Source organism: Ixodes scapularis, unplaced genomic scaffold (genome assembly GCF_016920785.2).
Source record: "Ixodes scapularis isolate PalLabHiFi unplaced genomic scaffold, ASM1692078v2 PGA_scaffold13__105_contigs__length_92229423, whole genome shotgun sequence".
NCBI classification, from domain to species: domain Eukaryota; kingdom Metazoa; phylum Arthropoda; class Arachnida; order Ixodida; family Ixodidae; genus Ixodes; species Ixodes scapularis.
In genome coordinates this window covers 57402431-57427662 of record NW_024609839.1, presented here as the reverse complement: position 1 = coordinate 57427662, position 25232 = coordinate 57402431, and the positions used below count along the sequence as shown (strand labels likewise).

At 48.5% G+C, this 25232-nt stretch overlaps 1 protein-coding gene across 1 annotated transcript; it reads left to right on the top strand.

The window, feature by feature from the left end:
• Nucleotides 1–1533: 1533 nt before the first annotated feature.
• Nucleotides 1534–23913, top strand: LOC121048431 (histone H3-like centromeric protein A). Its single transcript, XM_040504752.1, has 4 exons — nucleotides 1534–1603; nucleotides 18790–18890; nucleotides 20804–20989; nucleotides 23664–23913. Exons 1-4 carry the CDS (start codon nucleotides 1534–1536, stop codon nucleotides 23811–23813), a joined length of 507 nt encoding a protein of 168 aa, XP_040360686.1. The 3' UTR covers nucleotides 23814–23913.
• The last annotated feature ends 1319 nt before the right edge of the window (nucleotides 23914–25232 follow it).

Sequence of the window (25232 nt, the reverse complement as noted above, 5' to 3'; positions counted from 1 at the left end):
CAATGCTGGTCCAATCTTTCTCTGGCGAGCGTCTCGTCAGCATCGAGTCGCGATTGTCTAGAGGCCCAACGGTTCATAAAATCGGTTGTAAAAGACCGTTTTCGAAGCGGTTACCAAGAACGCAATGTTAGCGCGGTTCTGCTCCCAGCGCGACCAGGTATTTACGTGGATCTTGCTAGCTGACATTCTTTTGCTTCAAACGCATCTTCCTGGACGTTTGCTCTCTCCCGCATCCCCGAAAAGCGCCGCAGGGGTTTGTTTACATGCGCGCCGCTTTGCACAGCCGTACGGGCCGTCAAGTTTTAGCAACGATGGTAGTTGTGTTGACTTCTTAGCGATCGAGTTCGTTATCATTTGCGGTCGACGAAGCCGGCTATCTCGTGATCAGGAAAGGTGGGCATGCGGGCCCGTTTAAACAGACATTTCGTAGCGTGAATATTACATCGCACGAACACAATCTCCAAACCACCCCAAAGAAGCGTTGCCGGAAAGACCACCCGATACCAAAACGGTGGCCAACTCTACTGTTGCTTTCTTCACCAAAGCGCCTCGGTACTACGTCCAGGCCTAAGTAATGCCTATGAGTGACCGTATTTTCCGTTGTGGCGCTGTTCTTACGGGCATGTTGTCGTCACGACATTCCATCGAAGCTTCACAGGCATCCACGAGGTGGTTTTTGGTTATCGTTTTATTCAGTTTAAAATTCGTTTTCTCGCGTTATCCAGCGGAATATTGGTATTGGTGAAGTCCTATTTTAACCCTCTTTATGTTCAAGCAAAGAGATGGGCTCTAGAATTTGGTTTCCGTACCCCTTAAGCAAACTCTTCCACAAACGCGACTCAACCGCCGGTGTGAATGGGTCTGCACGGCTTCGAGCTCCATATTGCCTAGGAAACCGTGTATTAACGTTACTATAAAACCACTCTCTTAGGATGCGATGCACCAAGGTCGGGACGCTCTACCTGAAAGAAATCACCGCTCAGGCAAGGTTGTATAAAAACAATATTAATTGTGCTGCAAAACCTTGAAGCTAAAGATATTAGAAAAGATCACGCGCACGTCATTTGGTACTAAACTCTAATAGAATTTACAAGAAAAAAAGCTTTTTCTGTTTGTTCTTACGCATTAACATGCTTTCTGCAAGCTGAAGGTGACCACAGTAAAAAAAAGAAGATTAAGAGTGGCGAAATTGTCGCATTTAGCTCGGTCTCGGTGGACGCCAGGGGCCCAGGTCTCAGCGGTGAGTTTCCCATCTGAGTGTTCTTGCAACGTTGCCGTGTAGTAAAATTCGGAAAATGGCTGAAGGTCAAACGCTCGCTAGTCCATTCGCTAACAAAGCTGGTGCATCCCGGTCGCGCCTGCAGATACCTAATTGCCAAAGCCGGCGAGTCGCCGGGCTGTACATATTTGCGGTTTCAAATTTAACTAGTTGATGGCGCGCTATAACTACTTACACTTGCAGAGTTTGGATATATTACCACCACACGGGTTATGGATCTTTTCTGCTAATTCGTGCACGTTTACCATTGCGACATGGGGGAGAACGCCACAGCCAAAAATATTCCGATCTCTATCAACCCACGGCCGCAGATGACAACAGGAGGTTGGGCGTTGTATTCAATTTTCGATCAATCATTTCACTGTCCAACAAACTTTCAGCATGTCGAATACGCTGTCGTCCATCTCCAACGCCATACTTGCCAGCGAGTTGCAATGTCGCAACCGGTTTGCAGTGCGCGCGGCACCCGGGTTTGAAAGCATTTGACAGAAAGGGCACTGCAGCATTGCCACAATGTACTGTTCGAGGCTAAGCTGAAGTGATGATGATGATAGCGTTTATTTCACTTGCAAACGTGAGTTCCGTCTTCCACGGTATATGACGCAGCTTCTCTCTTCGCTTGAGACTCTATAAGATACGCTAGATGGACAATTTGGTCATTGCAGCACAAATGGAAATTTTATAATGGTCACACGGACTCAAGCTTGGACGACGTTGATTCATATCAAACCAGATATGACATCCGTAAAAAATATATGTTGAGAACGTGTTTCTGCGTAAATTTTTAGTCGCCAGTTGGAAGAGCCACCATGATTTGAAGGTTGTTCCACAAGGAGCTATCTTTCGGAGAAAATAATTTTGACGCCTCACAGCAGAGACGTAGTCAGCTTCCGTTTTTAATAACTGGTTGATAATGGGAGTACACCAAGCACAACATGCTTGAAATAAAGTACCAGGAGTTCCCTAGAAACAAGAACCACGTTTTTCAGCTTGGGTAAATAAACTAAGCATCGCATAAAGCTCAAACTTCGTGACAATGTGACGGTGGTTTTTGGGATAGAATGCAAAAGTTTGACAACGTGACATTGCCTGGATCAAAAGGCTATTAAAAAAAAAATTTCTCTAGGAGCCAAAGTCCAGGTAAGCTTAATATTGTCAAAAAAAGAAATGACACTGGGCACCTGTAGTATCAATTTTAGTGAAAAAAACTTGTCAGCAAGAAAGAAAACAATATCCTCTTTCTTGCTGAGAAGTTTTTTTTTTAGTTTTTTTTCCGCTAAAATAGATGCTACATGAGTGTCATTTCTTGTTCTAACAACATTATGCTTAGGTAGACGTCGGTTCGGAGAAATTTTGTTTCTCAATTATGTTTTGATGGAGGTAACGTCATGCTTTCAAGCCCCCGCAGGGGGCACCTGTGAAAGCAGGTGTTTGGAGAGTGGCGTCTCCACGGACCCCGAGCCCCGCAGGGGGCGCCTGCACCTTGGGTGCTACGTGCTTGGTGAGTAGCGTCACCATGGACCCCAGCCACGTGGGCCACCATACCCGCACGCAGGGGGCACCTACTTTTGTAGGTGCTTGGTGAAAGGCGTCACTACGAACCCCGAGCCATGTGGGTTCGCCCGCCCACGTCTGGCTGTGCGTGGCGTACCCGTGTCCGGGGAAAAGGGGACCCTGGTGGTGGAGCTGAGCCCGGGGTATGTTTGGACCCTTCGGGGCCCCCCGGTCGAGGCAATACACCGCTTCGACCCCTGCTTCTCGTACACAGTTGTCCTGGCTTGGCCCGACCAGGATGATTCAGTCAGTCGCCTCTTCTACCCTCTTCTTCCTTCTTTCACTTTTCCTTCCACCTCTTTCTCTTTTCTTCTACACTCTCTTCCTTCCTTTTTCACCTTCTTAGGCGGCAAGGGCTAACCTTGAGTGGAAACAGGTCCTCTCCCTGCATCCACACTCGGTTATAGTGCCCGGGCAGCACTGGTAGTGTAATTGTGTCAGCCAAGCCTTTCTTGTTATGGCACATTACCTACCCCCTCTTTGGGCTCCGTGGTGGGCAGTGCACCCGGGCACTGAACTTCCTTCCCCATCTATATGGGTTCTAAAACTAAACCCAACGATCGGGCCCTGAAAAGGAGCCGCACCGAAGCTCTACCAACATTTCTTTCCAAGGACAATGTAAACGACCATTTTACAAGATTTTTTGTTCTTCACTCCGACGACGCATCCAAACCACTTTCAAAACTGTCTCCGTTCCTTGTTGCCAAAGTGCTTCGAGGCACGCTAGGAGCAAAGTATGAAGCCAAAAAGCTCTTCTCAGGTCACCTTGTGGAGGTTTACGAGAAATACCAAGCTAGTGCTTTGGCAAATCTCCAAATGATCCAAGACTTCAAAGTGACAGTGTCAGCTCATCGAACACTGAACACCATCCGCGGTGTGATCTCGGAAGACGATTTGATGGACAGTACCCAGGAAGAAATTGTAGAAGGTCTGCAATCCCAAGGAGTTGTTGCTGCAAAGCGCATCACAATCCGTCGAGATGGTGAGGAACGACCCACTAAACACGTCGTTTTGACCTTCGGGAGGCACACTTTGCCTCCATCTATAAAGGCAGGCTACATTAACTGCAAGGTGCGACCTTACGTCCCAAACCCACTCCGCTGCTTTCGGTGCCGGCGGTACGGTCACGGATCGTGCACTTGCCGCGGTCGTGAGACATGCGCCAGGTGTGGTGGCAGGGACCATACCGCTGATGGCCGGTAAAGCTGAAAACAAATGTGCCAATTGCAGTGGCAACCATCCTGCCTACTCCAGATCACGTGAGCTTTTCAAAAAGGAAAAAGAGATCCTTGCACTTAAGGTTAAAGAGAACATAACCTACCAAGATGCAAAGCGTCGCCTTTCCGCTTTCCAGAGGGGCTCTTTTGCCGAGGCGGTGTCCAGCAGGGGACCTGCGCCGTCCAAGGTATCACTGGCAACCCAGGTGTCCCTTGGGAACCCTGGGAAACCGCTCCAGTCCTCCACGCCCAGGTTGAAGCTTTCTCTTCCTGGGCATTCCCTCTCGGCTGCCAAGGCAGCAGAGGCACCCGGTCATTCCAAAGACTCGGGTGCCATTGAGGCAATGGAGGTGACTCCATTGCTCACACCTCGCAGGTCGTCCTTGGAAGAGAGCGAGCGAGCTCCTCGCTCCTCTCAGCAGAGGGCTTCCTCACCGAAGAAACCTCCAGCTTCGGGGGGAAGCACACCAGCTGACTCCCGGAGTCAGAATGGGCAGGCAATGCCTGTCCGTGGTTTGAGGACTTCCTCCAGTGAGGAGCGACACTCTCGCCAAAACTCGCTGGAGAGGTCCTCCTCATCCAAAGGGCAGCATCGGGCTGCCCCTTCAGGATCTCAGCGGCAGGAACAGAGGGACTCGGGCAATATCACGCCCAGTATCTCCCCTGCCTCTTCAGTGGGAGGTGGTCGTAGACGGGGTTTTCCACCCCGCGCTGCGGACCTACCCAAAACTCTAGGAAAAGTCTCGTCCGAGGAGGTAGGGGCGATGGACCAGGCTACTCCTGCGTCTGACCATGAAGACATGGAGTGGCAAACTTCAAACCGTAAATCGAAAGGGAAGAAGCCTGTGACTGCTCCCAAATAGATTATACCGATTTAGCTCTTTAATCGCGAGCATTAATTTTCCTTTTCTTTTTCTTCCCTTTTTATTAATTTATTTGTGTACTTTTTTACTTAAATGAGAAACTTGCATTTTATGCAATGGAACTGTCGAGGTCTCTTACCCAACATCGATGATGTTAATTATTTTATGGATGAGCTTCGGCCAATTGCCCTTTCTTTACAAGAAGCTCATCTTCAAACACATCATGCACAAATTTTGCGACATCATCAAGTGTTCCGCAAAGACCGTTCAAATACCAGTTCTGGTGGGGTAGCAGTGGTCGTGCAGAGTGGGGTTGCCTCCTCGGTGGTTCCTCTTTGCACACCGCTCGAAGCTGTAGCGGTACGCCTTCTTTTAGACCGCCTCATAGCAATGGTGTCCATTTATTTGCCACCAAACGTTCCATTGCAACTTCACAAACTTCAAGGGCTTGTAGGGCAACTCCCTCAACCCTTCCTAATTTTAGGATATTTTAATGCTCATCACTCTATGTGGGGCAGTACTCGCCTTGATTCTCGAGGCCGAGTAATTGAGTGGTTTTTATTATCATTTAACTTGTGTATTTTTAACGGGAAAGAACCTACTTTTTTTAGTTCTGCTCACAACTCATTTACATCTATTCACCTTTCTATTACTTCACCTTCATTACTTCCATGCTTTTCATGGAAGGTTTTTAGTAATCCTCTTGGGAGCGATCACTTCCCTATCGTTTTAGGGAGTACTGTCTCTCTTCCGACTCTTTTAACGCAAATGCCTCGGTGGAAGCTAGACAAGGCAGATCGGTCCATCTTTCAATTGGAGGCACTAATCCATTCTTCTATAATCTCGAACATGAACCCAGACGAAGGAACACTGTATGTCACAGAGGTTATAATAGGCGCTGCCACACGGAGTATTCCTCAAACGTCTGGTCGTCTTCCTAAAAGATGCAAGCCTTGGTGGAATGATGATTGTAAAACAACACGAAAGTCCCAGAACAAAGCTTGGTGCGTCTTTCGTAGATATCCAACTTCTAGGAACTTACCTGAGTTTAAGAAAAGAAGAGCTAAAGCTCGCTGGACAAGACGCCAGGCGGAGGGAAGCTCCTGGAGGAAGTATTTGACGTCCTTAAGTAGCTTTGTACCTGCAAAAGAAGCGTGGGATCGGCTTAGAAAGGTTAGGGGTGACTACTTACCCTTCAGAATTCCACTTTTCCCTGCATCATCTTCAACGTCCCTGAAAGATGAAGCGAATGTTCTTGGGGAACATTTCCAAGACGTTTCTAGTTTACGCAACTGCAGTGAAGCATTTAAAAAGTTCAGTTTGACAGCAGAGAAACAACCAATCATTTTGTCTGGGGCTCGTGACGCTCCGTACAACACGCCTTTTACACTCTCTGAGCTCGAAGTGTCTCTCAGTGTAAAGAAACAATCTGCTCCTGGACCAGACAATATTCATTGTGAGATGCTGAGACACCTGTCACCTGATTCTCTAGGCAGTTTGCTGACCTTTTATAACTCATTGTGGCACTGCTCTGCTTTCCCCGAGGTTTGGAAAAGAGCACATGTAATCGCTCTTCTGAAACCTGGTGAGGATTCTTCTCAACCAACTATAGCTACCGTCCCATTGCACTCACAAGCTGCTTGGGAAAAGCCTGCGAAAGAATGATTAATTACGTCTCGTTCATTTCCTGGAGACTGAGAATGTGCTTGACATTAATCAATGTGGTTTTCGAGCTGGACGTTCCACCCTTGACCACCTAGTCTGCCTTGAAACTTCTATTCGGGAGGCATTCGTACACCGCCAGTTCTGTCTTTCTGTGTTCTTTGATCGGCAAAAGGCGTACGACACGACCTGGCGCTATGGGATTCTACGGGACCTCTATGTTTACGGTGTTCGGCGTCACATGTTGCGATGTATACAGAACTTGTTAATGGGACGTACCTTCCAAGTACGTCTGGACTCCACCTTATCGGACGTGTCTTTTCAAGAAAGTGGTGTCCCTCGTGGAGGGGTGCTGAGTGTCACCCCTTTTGCTGTTAAAATAAATAGCCTGCCTAAGGTGATACCACCGACAGTGTCTTATTCTCTGTATGGGGATGATGTGCAAATTTCAGTTTCTTGCAATCTGCATAGTTGCGAACGTCAACTGCAACTGACAATCACCAGAATGAGCAAGTGGGCAGCCGAAAATGGGTTTCGTTTCTCCCCCGACAAAACCGTGTGCGTTCCTTTTTCGCTGCGTCGAGGGTTGTCACCGGATCCTACCCTGCATCTGAATAACCTTACCATCGCGGTAAAGGAGGCGCATAAGTTTCTAGGCTTCATATTCGACAAAAAGCTCACATTCGTACCCCACCTGAAAGAACTGAAACAAAAATGCCTACGATTTTCCAATATTCTTAAGGTGCTGTCACACACTACTTGGGGGTCTGACAGACGATGTCTGCTGCGAATTTATAACTCTCTAGTGCGGTCCCGGCTGGATTACAGTGCACCGGTATATGCGTCAGCACGACCATCTGCTTCAAAGATGTTAGACCCAATCCATCACTTGGGGCTGCATCTAGCCACAGGTGCTTTTCGCACGTCGCCCGTGCTGAGTCTGTATGCTGAAACGCATCAGATGTCGCTTGAACGACGCAGACAATATCTTAGTCTCTGTTATGCCTACAAAGTTTATAGCGATCCGTACCGCCCTTCATTCTCCGCTGTGCAGACCTATGCTTCACTGCGCCTTTTTGAGAATAAGCCTAGTATTGTTCGGCCCTTGAGCCTTCGGGCTGAGAGCATGGCAAGGTCGCTGCACCTTTCCTTTGATGAGCCTGCCTTGTTGAGACAGGCCTATAGGATTGCTCCTTGGGACTTGGTGCCAATCTCATGTGATTGGTCCCTTTCAAAGTACAGCAAAATGGATGTTCCTCCTTCTGTTCTCTTGCGGGAGTTCGCAGAGCTAGAGCAGAAATATATCTCCACTTTTACACTGATGGCTCAAAAACATTGACTTGCGTAGGCTGTGCAGTTTGTTCTCTCGCTTTCAGTGAAGTTGGGCAACTCAACCCTCTAGTAACTATTTTTACCGCCGAATTGTCTGGTATCCTGATTGCTGTTGAATATATTCTAGAAAATAACATTAACAAAGCAGTTCTGTTTGTTGATTCCCAAAGTGCTCTCTTAGCTATTTCATCTTTAGCAGACAGCAAGAATGCTCTTGTGCAGCAGGTTCGCTTTCAGATAAACAAAGCTTTCCATCTAGGACAACTTATAAAATTCTGCTGGGTGCCCAGTCATGTGGGCATTCCTGGTAACGAGAATGCAGACCGCCTTGCACTTTCTGCAAAAAACTACACAAACGTCTTTTGGCCTGCCACATCAAGACCTCAAGCCAGCCTTAAACAAGTCAATTATTAAGTTATGGCAGCTGGATTGGGACACACAGATCGATAACAAACTCCACATTATTAAGCCCAACTTAGAAGTATGGGAGAGTTCCTCCCATAGGGACCGGCGTTCGGAAGTCCTTTTGTGCCGCTTGAGAATTGGTCATTCTCGATTGACGCACCTGCACTTGCTCTGCGGTGAAGATGTAAAGATCTGTGAAAAGTGTGGGAAAGTGTTAACTGTCTTTCACATCCTTCAGAATTGTAGATTTCTTGATCATCAGCGTCGAAGATATTTTCCTGAACTTTTCAGAAACCACCTTCCATTTCATCCTTATTTTTTGCTTGGTGATAAACCTTTGGTACCATTTGCTCGCGTTTTAAGTTTCCTACATTCAATTGGCTTTTTGCACCTGATATAGGTAGACAAGCAAGTTTAGACGTAACTGCATGCTAGGCTTTTTAAATTAACTTTCTTGGCGCAATATGGCCACACTCGCTCTTGTGCCATCAAACCCCAATCATCATCATGCTTTCAAGCTTCCCCATTCTATCCCAACTGCCAGCATCATGTTCTCGGGGAGTTTGAGCTTTCTCCGACGCATAGTTTAGTTACCCGGACCAAAAAAGATGGTCCTCGTTTTTTGAAACTCCCTGTAATATAAATAAAATGTCCATTCCAAGTAGAACACAAGTACTTGTTAACCGTTCATGGTGCCTTTATGTTCCCTTATTTTTAAACTGGTAGGCATTGCCCCAGGGGTAATCAGAGGTGCATCAGTTATCTTCAGCGGTGGTGGCAAAGATTGGATGAGGTCAAGTAGCCACAGAGTAGTTATTTTACTCTCGCTGACAAACTATTTAACAGAATCAACTTGTAAGGCACTTATACTTGTATCTGTCTCCGAGCTGCCATTACTTAGAGAAATGATCAAATGATGTCACAAAAGACGATTACGCACTTTCACACAGCAAAGCACCTTTATTTTTTTTTCTAGATTTGAGCATTGTATTTGAAGTCGAGAGTTGTGCTCTCCTCGGAAAGTACCATGAAAAAACAAATACTCCAAGCAAAGTACAAGTACATGCACGGAAAATGTCCTTCAAGCACAAGTTTTTGTGAACCTACTTGAAGTACTAGTGCTTTAAGTACAATGTAGTCAAAGTGCTTCCCAACACTGAAGATATGTACATTTGATATCGCAAAATATTTTTTTTAGCACAAAAGTCACTCAGTCTACTGTCCCTCGAGAGTGACCATATCAGAAAAGGATACCTGGCAGAAGTCTGTAGCATTATTTTTAGGAGCAAGGCTAGACCACCCAACAGTCAACAACCCCTTTTTGCTGATCTCGCAATCCCTGCAAAACCTTTGCTCTAGTGCAAGAAAGTTCCACGGCCACCTCGTAGATGTCGCCAAGAGTCGTAAGTTATCACAAGTACTCATCATAAGCAAACACAAGCGCGTGAACCAGGCTTTAGTTTGTTCAAATTGTTGCAGAGTCTTGGGACCATTTTCACGGCGACGGCCACCGTTTGCAAAGTTTCGTGGCGGACCCCACGTGTGTTCCCCGCACGTATGGCTCTCTTAATTTGGCGGGGATTCGGTGCATCGCAAGCGATTGCCATAGAGTTATTCCCGTTTCATTGTTCCCATTCCATTCCATAGCTCCCGAGGCGTCGGCTTGGGGCGCCAGTCGCCGTTCCGCGACCCCGAGGAGTGTCAGCGCGAGGTTGTCGGGGGAACGACCCCGGCAGGTGGAACGGGAACCATCTCCGGAGTCTTCCATGGACGACGAGGGACCCCCGGTGTCTGCGTCCAGCGTCCAGCGCCGTTCCGCAGGGTGGTGGTCACGGGCTACAACGGGTCGGCTTGCAGCCCGAAAGGGGGGCACTGAGGTTTGTCTCGAAGCGCAAAAGTGCAGCCGCGCTATGGCCTTTTTTTTCCTTGAAAACACGACCAGGCATCGCGGCAGAATTGAGTCACACGATGTCCAACTCCTACGGAGAGTTCGACGCCGTCGACACACCTTCCGGTTCTTGTACGCCCTAACGACGTGCGGGCTTTTCTGTTGTCATTCGTCGCCACTTGGAGACCGCTTTCGGTGCATGGGTGGGACGGGACGCCAAACGTACCGGCGTCGTCACGGTGCCGCGTGAAGTTGCAGTAGCTTCATTCGATTTTTCCGCACCGGTGCAAAAAAGTGCAAGGCGGTGTACTTCCGGCATGTGTCGAGATACGACCGGAAGTGCGCTCCCTTACACGTTTCTGCACCAGTGAAGGAGGTGCGGGTAGATCGAACGAAGCAACTGTCACACGCGTGCCGTCCACTAAGTTCTGCGTAAGCCAAATCTACCCTGTGAGATCAAATTATGTCGAGCTTTTTTGCTTCTTTTTCTTTTTTATAGGGTTAAGGATGTAAATATGTACTGGCCAGGAACGATTCCTCGTAGCCTTCGGCGACTGCATCTGACTCTCCGCAGCCACCGAGCCACGCGCGAGGTCAGAGCGAGTGTGCATCGACAGTGCGTTGTCACGTGCCCCAGTCAGACATTCCAGGTCCCCTAATCTGGACACTCGGCAAAAAAGTCGGCGAGAAATCCGGCGGCTGTGATTGGACGGTCCCAAAGTCAAGTGCAACGTTGGCCAATAACAGCCGCAGGATTTCTCGCCGACTCTTTCTCAAGTGTCCAGGTTAAGGCCCCAGTTGGCTCGCCGGGGCCTTATCTTATGTCGTTTGTCAATTCGTGCCGAAGCAGTTCCCAAACGTGGATTTGCGAGACTGCCTTACCTCAAACAAAACACTAAAAGAAAAACATTTTTTGCATTTATTTTTTTAATTTATTTTTTTAGATGCGGAGCATCGCTTGCTCGGGTCTGCGTCCCGCGGCGTTGGCTTCGTAGTCCGCTCCGCATTCGCACTACGCATGCGCAACTCTCCTCCTTCCCTCTCTCCAACAGCTGCGCGTTACTCTCTCCGCTCTCTCTACCAGCTGCATGCACTTCGCGTGCGTTCGCTTCTACTCACACCGCGCGCGCTTGCTCAACTCCTCCTCTAGTCTCCTCTCTCCTTCAAGTGTGAATATAAGCAGCGGTAGCGCTGTGCGCGTTCAGTTCACCGCTGTTGACTCCACTTCACTCCGGTCTTCCGATGAAGTGTGATGGAAGCAGGGTGTCGAACCCGAACGGAAAACCAGAACCGAACCGGTATTTTTTCCAGAACTGAACCCGAACCGTTATATTGTTATCGCGATGAACCCGAACCGGAACTGAACCGGAAAAAAAATAACGGTTACCGGCTCATGTCAAAACGGTTCGGCCACGCGCTGTTGACGATGAATGTGCTATCAATGCCATTTGTTTTTTAAAGTGCCGTCAACTGACACACACCTCGCTTACATATTTTTCTTCTCCACTCAGTCTTGGGAATATAAACGCTGCATCCATGAATCTTGACAAACGCTGCATCCATGAATCTTGACATAGGAGCCAGTATTGCGCTGGTCGCGGCTTGCACGGAAGAAAGAGAATTGGAAGGCTGTGCAAAAGAAAAAAAAGAAATCTCGTCACGGGATTTCATTTTCCTATAATCTCGTAAATCCTAAATGCTGCTGTGTGCTCATTTCATAACACGTTTCTAGAACGCGCGAGTTCTTGAAGCTTGCTTCCATCGGAATGAGAAAAGAAAAGTCTGTGGAGTTTGATAATAAAGCATCCGGTTTCGTATAGGCACTTAGAAGCTAACATATTTGTGAGACAGCGAACTCTTCTATTTTAAAGTTTATCCTATTACGTCCTTCTGGCGTTGCGTTCGGTGAAGTGTTTTTCATATTCCGTATCTTGTTTAATGAAAACTTCTTTAAGGGTCTAATTTGAGTTACCGAAGTCTAGTTCAAATAAAGAAAGCTGTAATTTCTCCCCACTGTTCCTTCAATTCCTTACGCACCGAGGTGGCGAAATAGTTAGCGAGTTCTACTTGTAAGTGGGTTTGTAAGGAGGTCGCGGATTTTACAGCTACTGCGTCGGACCCAATTAGATGAAGTCCGAATGCGTAAACGTCGGTGAGGTAACCTTTGAGTGCACATAAAGAAACCATTCCTGGTAGAAATCCCTGAGCCTTACACTACGATGTATCCCGTTTCGTATGTGCTGATTTCAGATGTTTTGTTTGTAATTTATTTTGATGTTGCAATTTGTCATTTATAATTTCCAAACCGGTTCGCAAACCGGTTCAGCGCCCCGAACCGGTTCGGGAACCAGTTTGCGGATCAAATTAATCGAACCGGAACTGAACCGGAACAAAATAAATTTACCTGAACCGTAACCGAACCCGTATTTTTTTCGGTTCGACACACTGGATGGAAGCAACAGTCCCGTCAGTTAGTGGTTTGGCGCAAGCAAGCGTCAGCACCACCCCACGAACTAACAGCAACGCTACGGCCACTGAAGACAAAGCAGCGCAACGAAGGGCACGCGACGCTGAGTGCAAACGCTAATAACACCGTTAATAACAATCCGCGATGCTCCACATCACCCCATGGTTTCCCCCGCAGGGGGCACCTGTGAAAGCAGGTGTTTGGAGAGTGGCGTCTCCACTGACCCCGAGCCATGCGGGTTCGCCCGCCCACGTCTGGCTGTGCGTGGCTTTCCCGTGTCTGGGGAAAAGGGCATCCTGATGGTTGAGCCGAGCCCGGGGTAGGTTTGGACCCTTCGGGGCCCCCCGGGCGAGGCAATACACCACTTCGGCCCCCGCTTCTCATAGACGGGAGTCCTGGTAAGGCCCGGCCAGGATGATTCAGTCTAGTCGCCACTTCTACTATCCCCTCTCTACTTTCACCCTTGTCTTCTCCTCCTTTTCACTCTTCTCATTTCTCTTCTTTCCTTTTTTAACTTCTCTGGCGGCAAGGGCTAACCTTGGGTGGCGACAGACCCCTTGTCCAGAACCACACTTGGGTATAGTTCCTGGGCAGTGCTAATAGCATAACGTTTCCAGCAAAGCCCTTTTTGTTATGGTGCGTTATCTATTCCCTTGTTGGGCTCCGTGGTGGGCGGCACACCACAGGTTCCGAACCAACTTCGCCTCTTATGGCAACCCCCCAAACCAAAACCCCCAGTTCTGGACGTGCCGCTAAGAGGCATCGTCCCGAACGAACTGTCATAGTAAAAGATAGAGACGATGAAACATTTTCCAGATTCATGGTGATTCACTCCGAGGTCCCTGATAAACCTCTCTCTAAGATGTCACCGTTTCTTGTAGCGAAGGTTCTTGACAGCCAGATTGGTGCTGATTACAAGGCAAAGAAACTGCATTCTGGTGATCTTCTTGTAGAAGTTGCCAAAAAGTCCCAGAGCATTACGCTTCCGAAATTGACATCCCTAGGTGACATACAGGTAACAGTGAGCACACATAGAACCCTCAACACCATTCGAGGGGTGATTTCAGAAGATGATCTTCTTTCCAGTAGTGAAGATGAGATCTTGGAAGGCCTGCGGGCATCTAGAGTAGTGGCGGTCAAACGCATTATGACGAGGCGTGACGGTGCAGAGGTGAGAACTAAACACCTTATCCTGACGTTCGAACGTCACACGCTTCCTGCACTCGTCAAAGCTGGCTACTTGAATTGTCGTGTCAGACCGTACGTCCCGAACCCACAGCGATGCTTCCGTTGCCAGCGTTTTGGTCACGGGTCGCGCAGCTGTCGGGGGAGGGAGACATGTGCAAAGTGTGGGAGCCACGACCATGTGGCTGACGTCTGTGAAGATCCAGTTGCCTGCGCGAACTGCAAGGGTTCTCACCCTGCTTACTCTCGGTCCTGCCCGCTGTGGCGACAAGAAAAGGAGATCCTTACCTTACGAGCCAAAGAGAACCTGTCGTACCCTGAAGCAAAACAAAGGTTTTCCTTCATTTCTAAAGGTACCTACTCCGCCGCGGTGCGCAGGGGCCCTGCACTACGTACGGAGTCCAGGGCTACTCAGTTCTCTCTTGAGGACTTGGCAGGCCCCTCTCAGGCCCCGAAACAACCTGCGGGGAAACAGGGTGCCCCAGGTAACGCTGGGAGCACACAGACTCCCCAGTCGATTCAGGCACGACCTCCGGCTGTCCGGCAGCCTCGTGCCAGTAGCTCTTCTCAAGGTGGAGAGCGAGGCCGTCATTCAAATCCCTCGGAGGCGGCCCGCCTTGTTTCGGAGCAACAGGGCCCACCTGCTGCTCCATCAACGTCAAAAGACTAAAGTGTGAATGTGGGAGGGTCTCGGCCTGGTACGTCGAAGACTTCTTCGACGGGGTCTGGCCGTGGCCGGAAACTCGTGGTCCAGGTCTCCGACCACGTGGGAACTGGCAAACCTGTGTCCAAGGTTCAGGATGCAGAGGGAGCTGTTGACATTGCCGACTCTTCAGCTCCTTCCTCGGATCAGGAGGACATGGAATGGCAAACTGCTAAATCAAAACAAAAAGGAAAAAAGCCGGTGGTTCCTCCTTAGTGTGTAGCACATGTAGGATTGCTTTAATTCATTTATGAAATCTTTTATCCTTTAAAATGGGCTCTGTAATTCTTCAGTGGAACTGCCGTGGTTTATTCACTAACCTTGCAGATGTTGAGTTCCTTTTAGAAGAGTATAAGGCATCTGCCTTATGCTTGCAGGAAACACACTTAAATACATCTCACACTAACTTTCTGAGACGCTATAGTGTGTTTCGTAAAGACCGCCCTAGCATGTCCATTTCTTGTGGCGGCGTTGCGGTGGTGCTTCCAAAACATATTCCATGTGCAGAGGTTCCGCTTCAGACGCCACTCGAAGCTACCGCTGTTCGTCTCTTGTTGCATAAAGCCATAACTGTATGTTCAGTGTATTTTCCACCTTCTCTTTCTCTGAAGCGACAAGATCTTGACTCTCTTTTAAGCCAGCTTCCAGAGCCCTTTCTTTTACTCGGTGATTTTAACGCACATAGTACCCTCTGGGGAAGTGATCATACAGATACACGTGGAAAGATAATCGAATCCATATTATTTTCACAGTCATTATGCATTTTTAATACTGGCCATCCTACATATTTTAGTCCTTCATCCTTGTCATCTACATGCATCGATCTTTCTATTGGCAGCGCAGATCTGCTGCCCGATTTTTCATGGTTTGTTGATCAGAATCCCCATGGAAGTGACCACTTCCCCATTATTTTAAAATGTAACGACACTCCGCAGTCTTCACCTATCCACGCTTGAAGTTTGAAAAAGCAGACTGGAGCCTTTTTAAGCAGTCATCACTCCTGGCCTGTTCTCGCCTCGCTTTCGATTGATGAGCTCAGCCATCTTTTAACATCTCATATTCTCACTGCAGCGTCACTGTCAATCCCTCGGTCATCTGGACAGCTCCCTAGACGACCGAAGCCATGGTGGAATGAAGACTGTAAAGAGAGTCGCAAACAGCAAAACAAAGCTTGGAGTGTTCTAAGACGTTATCCAACTCGAGACAACCTGATATCTTTCCAAAAAGTGAAAGCTCGTGCTAGGTACATTCGTCGGAAAGCGAAACGCGAGAGCTGGCAAAAATATGCGTCCTCTATCAATAGTAGTACTTCTTCCAAGGAAGTATGGGACAGGATTCATAAAGTAAATGGCTCATATCATGCACTATTCCACTTCTTTCCAGAAATGGAAAATGCCCAAGCAATCTTGAAGAGCAGGGCAACATCCTTGGCGAGCATTTTGAATTCATTTCCAGCTCGCAGCATTACTCGCCTGCTTTTCTGCAACATAAAAGGAAAGCTGAAAGTATGGTACTGAAAACATCTGGTGGTGAACGCGAAGCTTATAATGCCCCCTTTACCTTACACAAACTGAACATAGTGCTCCAAAACTGTAAGTCATCGGCTCCTGGTCCAGATGGTATTCATTATTATATGCTTCAACATCTCCATCCTTCCACACTTAATATTGTTTTATACCTTTTTAATCGTATTTGGTTTGAGGGCTACTTTCCATTGGACTGGAGAATCGCAACAATCGTACCCATACTCAAGCCCGGTAAGGATCCATCCTGTGCAGCTAGTTATAGGCCTATCGCTTTGACTAGCTGCTTTGGAAAGACTCTTGAACGAATAATTAACAAAAGATTGATGTATTTCCTTGAACTAAATAGACATCTATAGATATGAACCAATGCGGCTATCGTTCGTCTCGGTCCACTCTTGACCATTTAGTACGGAGTCGTGCGTGAGGCCTTCGTTCATAGACAACATTGCCTATCTGTATTTTTTGACCTCGAAAAAGCCTACGATACAGCCTGGCGTTTTGGTACACTGAGGGACTTGTATGATATGGGTATCCGTGGTCGAATGCTTCGTACCATTGAGAGCTACCTCAGCAGGCGCACCTTTCGTGTTCAGATAGGAACAGCTTTATCTAAAGTGTTTCTCCAGGAAAATGGCGTCCCACAGGGAGGCGTTCTTAGTGTCACTTTGTTTATTGTCAAAATGAACTCCCTTGCATTGGCTATCCCCCCATCGGTGCAATATTCACTCTATGTAGACGACCTTCAGATCTCAGTGTCGTCTTGCAATCTGTCACTGTGTGAGCGACGAATTCAGCTAACTATCAATAAGCTATCAACCTGGGCCAATCAAAATGGGTTTAAGTTTTCCTCAGATAAAACAGTTTGTGTGTGCTTTTCTCGAAAACGCGGACTACTTCCAGAACCTGTTCTTGCACTAAACAACTCCACAATTTCTGTGAAGCGTGAGTACAAGTTTCTGGGTCTTACATTTGACAGCAAACTAACCTTTGGTGCCCATATTAAGAATCTGAGATTAAAAGCTTAGAAATCACTTAATATTCTTAAAGTCCTGTCCCACCGATCCTGGGGTTCTAACCGGACGTGCCTTTTTAGGATATATCGCTCGATAGTGCGATCACGACTGGACTATGGCAGTATTGTTTACGGTTCAGCTAGGCCTTCCATTCTAAAAATGCTGGACCCTATTCATCACCTTGGATTGCGATTGGCGACGGGTGCCTTTCGCACGTCTCCTGTGCCAAGTCTGTATGCAGAGGCGAAAGAGCTGTCTCTTGAGAAGAGAAGATTTTCTCTGGGCTTTATGTATTCCCTGAGAGTCAGGTCCATCTCTGATCACCCTGCGCGAATGGCCGTGGAAGACATGCGCTCTGAAAGGGTGTTTCAAAACAAAGCCACAATTGTGCCTCCCTTCTCTTTGAGATTGAAAAGTGCCAGTGTGAACATGGGACTCGATTGGAAGCCCCCGGTAGTGCAGTCTACTGTTGCGGGAGCACCTTGGGAGCACCCTGTCATTAAGTGTGACCTTTCACTCACGCGATACAAGAAAGCTGATACTCCTAATGGTGTGTTTCTTCAGGAATTCTTAGCACTGAAATGTCAGTATTCCGAATATGTAAGCTTCTACACAGATGGTACAAAGACGGAATCTGCTGCTGGGTGTTCCATGATTTTCCCAACAGTTCAGCTTGTTAGGCGAATCAACTCCTCTGCTTCTATTTTTACAGCGGAGCTCTATGGTCTGCTTCTTACCATAGGCTTCATACTTGATAAAAAGCTCTCTCGCTCCATCGTATACACAGACTCCCTCAGTGCATTGCATGCACTGTCTTCACTAACACCCCTCAAGCACTTCCTGCTCCTTGAACTGCGAAATAAGGTTGTTGCTGCCTCAAGACAGGGATACGAGATTGTATTTTGCTGGATTCCCAGCCACGTGGGCATTCCGGGCAATGAGGCAGCAGATCGCGCAGCAAGTACTTGTGTAAAACGAACAGTTGACCTCGACAGCATTCCTTATACAGACTACAAAGGCCTTCTCAGGCGTCACGTTAAGCGCAAATGGCAGGCTGAATGGGACCCAGAAATCGGCAACAAGTTGCACATGATCAAACCTCTTTTGAGCGAATGGCAGAGTGCACGCCACCAGGAACGCTTCTTTGAGGTTTTCCTTTGCCGGCTCAGGATTGGTCACACTCATCTGACTCATGGCTACCTCCTTCGTGGGGAAGATGCCCCCACTTGTGAGCAGTGTGACAATGCCTTAAGCATTCTTCATATTCTAGTTGAATGTCCTGCTTACAATGAAGAACGGCTTTTGTATTTTTCGCAGCTGTATCAAGAACAAGTTCCACTACACCCAGCTCTGCTCTTAAGTGATGATTCTCTTGTGACACATACTAATGTTTTCAAATTTTTAGATAGTATCGGCCTTCTACACCGATTGTAGCTTTCTTAACCTACAGATCATGCCCATCACCCTTTTACCTTTTGGTACCCCATTACCATCTTTTATCTAATCACTGGCTACTAAAGCCTCTTTTTTCTCTCCAAACCTTTTCCAGCAATAGTCTCGTTTTTGGCGCTCTATGGCCTTAGTAGCTTTTGCGCCATAAACACCAAATCAACCAACCAACCAACCAACCCCATGGTTCCCCTCGGGCAGATGGTGTAATTTTAGTTTTTCTTACTTACCTTAACATCTTTTTAGGGGCCGAACCCACGCCAGAAAGACGTCCGCCAACCCCGGCACCGGAGCCTTCAACTTCAAAGGGACCCGGCGGGAGGCAAGAGTCTACCTCTCCCAGGAGGGTAAGTGGCCCTTTCCTCGCAGTCTTTGCGTGGGCGCCGCCATCTTGAAAAATACGGGCACTAAAACCACTCTACTAGATGTGCCGAGAGTAGCGTCGAGTTATCGAGATGTTCGGGAGGAAATGGTCCCACGCATCCCGGCCGCTTCGGTACGGAGGGGCGGCGTAGACGCGGACGTCGGATGGTACCGGAGGAAGGTGCCGACGAGCCCGTGTAGCCGGCAGCTCCTTAATGCACACTGAGAGGCGGCAGATTGTCGCCCCTGAGGTCGGAGCCGCCTTCTCTTCAAACCTGCCATGCAGAAAAAAAAAATTCAGCGTTGCTTATGCCACGAACACAAAGTCAACCAGAGTTCCAGCGACCTCTGGTCGCTGCGGAGAAAAGCGCACGTCTGCTTTCTCTCCCCTCTTTTCTGCCGCCGTTTTTATCGTCACTTTTCTCAGGACCGGTGAAGTCGGCGCTCACGATTTTTCGTGCTCTGCTCCCATCTTTACCCCCCCCGGTTGCACGGGCGCCGCCATCTTGAAACCGTGCGACGCGGGCGCCGAAGCCGTCGAAGGAGCTCACGAGTAGCGACGCTCGCCTGACCGTCTCGCGGGCATCATTAATGGCACCCGGCAACAGCGACTTCCTGTGATTTTTGTACGGTGTGTGGGGCACCGTGCAATCAAACGCGTCATTGCGTAGGTGTAAATGAACGCCATTTGCGAGTATTTAGTGCGTGGATTGTAAACAGGTTAAAAGATATATATTTCAGGGGTCTGGGATGACTTGTACCAAATCTAAAAGACACGGGGCGCTTTCCAATTCACAAACTGAAGTTTGCTAATTAGTCTTAATCGACCGAATAATTGGGCAGATCGAGAAAAATGCGGCAACTATGTTAAGACGCTTGCTAACGACGTACAGTTGGTTTTACTTCCCTGGAGGACTCCGTTTGCTTTGTTTTAAAGTTTGATGCAAGTAATCTGGGACACCCCGTACACATTGTCTCGATGTTCCGTAAAAAGCATTAAATGTAAGGGTTTTTAAGATTCCCCTCTCCCCAAAAAGGTTATTTTTAATCTCTCAGAACTGTTTTCAGCTACGGCCCCCCGCGGACCATAAATACTGCTCAAACAAACGAAAAATCGCATAATTTTAAGAGATTGTAGCAGACGGGTAACTTTTAGTTGTCGATTGCGTGCGCGAACTTCGCATTTTACTCCCACCAGGGCGTCCAAAACGGTTCCCCGATCGGCGCATTTACCGCGTCCAAAGAAAAATGGTCCCTCGATTTCCGCCCGATGGCACCGCAGAAGGGCGGTGTCCCAGCGACGGTGTGTTCATTGCCACTTCAAGACCACTTTCGGTGCGCGGGCAGAGCTTACTCCGCTTTTGGCGGGACTCTCTTGCAGAGACGTAGCGCACGACAACATTCGTGCCGTCAAGGCGCAAGACGCGTGCAGAGTCCTTCCGGCAGTTTCATTGCAAAGCAGTATGCAATGCATTCTGTGTTAAGTCTGCCTTTGGCACAACAATGCAAAAAGAGCTTCTTTTTTGTGTTTTTTTGGTATTGATTTGCCTAACTGCAGAAATTCCTAGAGTTCTTTTTTTGAAGGTGCGAAATGCTTTTCAATGGAGCTCCATCAATCGGAAGATTTCGCCCATCCATCTCCCGTCAGTGCATTTCCCGCCAGGTTTAGCAGTAAAATTAATAAATGTGTAGCTTCTTTCCGAGACGACCGTTAAGTGTCTTCTAAGCAAATTTAGACGACCGCTCCTGAAATACCGCATTTCATGCAGCGTAAGACTTTAGAAGAAAAACAAATCGCCGTCAGTTTTCTTTTTAAAAATGGCGGTTGACCCTTTAGCCCGGTGGAGGCCAATCGGCGGGAGCTAATCAGCGCGGTTGTCTCTCCTCTTCTGCCCAGGGCAATCGGAGGTCGAAGCATCGCACTCCGCCCTGGCTCAGGGACATCCGTCGCCTCCAGAGGACCACGCGGCCCCTCATTCCGCGGCTGTCATTTGCGCGGGTGGTGAGGGAGATACTGCAGGGTTTGGCCCCCAGTCACTCCGACCGCTACTACATGCAGAGGCTCGCCTTGCCGGTGCTACAGGTGGGTCTGCCTCGTCTTTTGGTCGCCGTCGTGGCGCCCCGTCGATGTTGGCCCACATGCCGTAAAGTCCCGAGAGATAGCCCACTTAAAATAGTTGGAAAATTGGGTGGAAATGAGGCGTGGGCTAGCTTTTGGTGTGCAGTCGGGGCAAGTTGAAAAAATGCTATTTTTTGATTGTGTGTCCCTGTCAAAGTTGTTATCGCGGCAAGGGGCAATGAAGCAAAGATGACTGTACTTTCCAATCAGCAGTGTTGGCTTATGTCTCGCCATAGCTAACTAGACGCATTTACGCCACGGTCATCATTGATCCGAAACTACAATTACTAGGAGGGGGCCATCTTTCGGTGTTTCAAATGAAATAGCACCTCGAGCCAGAAAGGGGGGTGGGTTACCTTTCTCGGGTGGGACATCTCTTCGGATTTTACGGTAGTCCTTTTTTTCGTCAATACATGCCTATTCAGTTGTAGGTCAGGTAGGCCTGTGACTGAATCAACCTAATGGCCTATTTAGTCGATACCACTGCTAGCCTTGGGTCTTTGGCATTCGTCGCTTGGCGAAACACGACCGCACGCCGGTAGAATGCTCGTCCAGATCGAAACGGGCAGGAGAGGGGAGGATCACAAGACCCAGGAACCTTGGTTCTTGCTGTGCGAGCTTGTGCTCTCCGCTCTCCGAGCCGCCGTGCACTAAAAGACCCGACTGCCAGTCCTCCATTACGTGAAAGAGCAGCGTCTCCCCTTTCAAGAGGCGGTGCAACGATTTTCTAACTTTGGCCAAGTAATTGTGGGAATTAGTCAAGGCCAACCATAATATGAGGAGCGGGAACCCTTTCTTTCTTGTGTGCATTAGTTTTTAATCTACAAAGAGATTGAACAAGTAGAAGTGTTTCGAGTGAGTTTCGGTGTCGTCTTTGGGATCAGCAGCCTTCCCTGCACGTTGGTCGACTTTTCAAGGTCACGCTTGCCATCGTCGAGGTATCGAGGTGGGACAACTTGCCGCGGGAAAAGACGTTAAGGTAGCGAAGGAGAGGAAACGGTTTGATTATATTCCCAAAGGTGATAGATAGCGCCGCGAAAACACGCGTACCGCGAAAAAGGTCACGCCATAGTTCCGATGACAACCACACAAAACTGCAAATTAAAAAAAAAATATGGTTTTGCTCTTTGCAATTGCAGTAGAAGATCGATGATATAAATCTCGAGGGATCGCAGGAGATATTTGTATCGTCCAAAATTCATACTAACAAAAAACAAGTCACATGACTATGTGAAACCAAAGGGGTTTCACATAGTCATGTGAAACCCCTTTGGTTTCACATGACTACTTCCAATTCATTGGTCACACTCCCATCATGGTTTACTTCCAATTCATTGGTCACACTCCCATCTAAAGAAGTCGGTAATGTTCTTTCGAGTCTGGAATACATTTTAGCGCTCAAAAAACAGGGACAAAGAGGCGAGAAACAGACAGCACAGAGCACAGAGCGCACTGTGCTGTCTGTTTCTCGCCTCTTTGTCCCTGTTTTTTGGGCGCTAAAATGTATTCCAAAGTCCAAAACCAACTAGCCCAACAATCTACTCTACTGAAATTTATTTCTTCCGAGTCTTCTTTTTTTTCGATGTCACTTAAACGGCACTTCTGAAACACGGAAGAACGAGCGTACCTGTCATTCCTGACCTTGATCTCGGGCTCACTATGCGGCGCAGCACATCGAGGGCATGCAGTGTTTCAGCAGTCGTCGGTGGCTGCTTGTCGTTAGTTTACGTCGCCGTCATCATCTCCGCTACTTGACCATCCTTCCAATGCTGTCACTTCCTCAACGATTGCCTCGGCAGTCCTTAATCCGCGAGTAGCGAGGCTGTCATTTGCGGTAATGAAATCGAAGGCCGATTTCTCAGCATAAAGCGCAGGTCTCGGTCCTCAATTCTCAAGTTTTCGTCTGGTTCCGGAGGAGCAGCCACTGTAGGATTTGTGAATTCACTTTTGCGAAAGCCGTTAGATAAGGGTTGATTCCACGATCAACGTCAATTCCAAACGTCATTTCTCACGTTCACTCGAGTCAGTCAGAGTTGCTGAAACTTGTTTATCGCGTGACAATAAATATAAAGCAGCAACCCTGGAGTAAGCAAACGCGAGTTACTCCAGCGAGCCAAATTCTCATCACGCGACAACACAGAGCAGCGGTGGACGTGGGTGTGTTTTCGAATTTCGGAACGCACCTACGGTTATCGGGATTGCATGGTGCGTACATAGAAAGAACTGCGAGAGAAAGGACTCAAAAAGCCTGCTACAGTTGTAGGAGTCAAGTGATGCCGTCCTGCAGGATGTGTAAAGGTTGTTGATGATCGTTCACATGATCCTCCGCGGCCGAGAAAGCATTCGGACTATCCCGAAACGTAATAGATTAGTCTTAACAAACTTCTGCCGGGAATTTCGAAAAATTCATATCTTACCGAAATTCGGACGAACCGTCGTCGTATCATCGAGATTCTACTGTATGCAGCAAATTTGCTGCATTCTGAACGAAGGCGGCACATTTTCTCCTCTTTTGCCAATAGAAACAATATGAAAAATGTGAGCCGTAAATTTTTCGACATTAAAATTGTGGGCCTGTCCCAGTTCTAACGCATCGCCTCGAATCGTTGGCGTTTGACGGGCGTCACCTCTTTTCCAGGACGCGTCGGAGCAGTTCGTGACTAACTTCCTGTCTGCGAGTTACCTGTGTTCCCTCCACGCCAAGAGACAGACCCTGAGGAGGGAGGACATAATTTCCCTCCAAAACCTCCTCAAGACCTTTGGCGGGAGCCTCGCCCCGGCCTTCTGAAGTCGCCCGGTTCCTTCATACGCCGACAGTGCTGTGTACATAGCTTAATTTTTTTTGGGGGTCAGTTCCACCCGTTATTGTGTTATTTTTATATATTGCCGCGCGCGCAGCTTGCCTAGGAGGCAGCGTGCGCGTGGCATAACGGTTATCGCACTTGCCTTCCAGGCAGAAGGCCAGGGTTCGATTCCTGGCCGCGGCTACACATTTTTGTTGACACTGTAATGTGATGTTCTGGTGAATTCGAGAACCGTCTTGCTGATTCGAGGTTAGAATGTTCTACGCGCCGAACCTTCTACGCCGAACGATCCAGAAACCCACGAGGGTACATAAGGGATTCCGCAAGGCGAGCGGAGTCAGTTTCGCCCCAGCACTTGACTCTGCTGTCTCGCCGACTTCGACGCGACACTTTATTATTATTTTCTATTCCCTTTTTGTTTTGGGCACAAGTTCGCCACATTAAACGTTTATTTCTTCCTGTTGATTTATTGTTATTCTGGTCACCACCCGTGACATTCTGGTGGAGGTGCGGGGTACCGCATGTCCGTGCAGCGCACCCCTCCGAGTTCCCGCAGTACGAGTCCAAACCCAAGCTCCCGAGTACCCAACGAAGACACTACCGAGACCCGAGTAAGTCGCCGCATCCAGTTCCTAGACCCTGAATACGGACTGCTGGCAACCAAGACCAAGCAAACCAGAAGGACGACGATGGCCAACCAGTCGGAGACCCCGGCCGCTCTTGCCGTCGTTTACCTGCCCGTCGTACCGTAGACGGCTGCTCCATTCCACGGCGAGCAGTACGAGGACGTCGAAGACTGGATTGACGAGTATGAACGCGTTGCACGCCACAACTGCTGGACCGACGAGCAGCGCCTGCACAATGTCTATTTTTCGCTTGTGGGGACCGCCAAGCGCTGGTACAAGAATCATGAGTCCTCTCTGACGTCGTGGGACATTTTCAAGACCGATCTCAAGGCTACATTCATCAACCACCACCGCCGAGAGAGAGCCGAGGACCTACTGCGAACCAGAACCTAGGGCCCCAACGAGAGTGTCACCGGCTTCGTAGAGGACGTCCTGCGCCTGAGCGCCCGCGCCGACCCTCGGGCTACAGAAGAGAAGCTATGAATCCTCATGCAGGGCGTGAGAGAAAACATCTTTGGTGGCCTTGCCCGCAGCCCTCCGACAACTGTCGAAGATTTTGTCGCCGAGGCAACAAACATCGAGCGTGCCCTGCAAGCCCGAGCCAGCCACTACAACCGAATCGCCGACACGCCTGTTGCTTCGACGCTGGCATCTTCCCGAATCGACGAGGGCCACATCCGCCCTGACAACCTTCGTGAAATTGTCCGGGAAATCGTCCGGCAAGAGCTCCGGAAAATTCTACCCGACTCTGATCGCCCCGCCTCGATCTCCATCGCC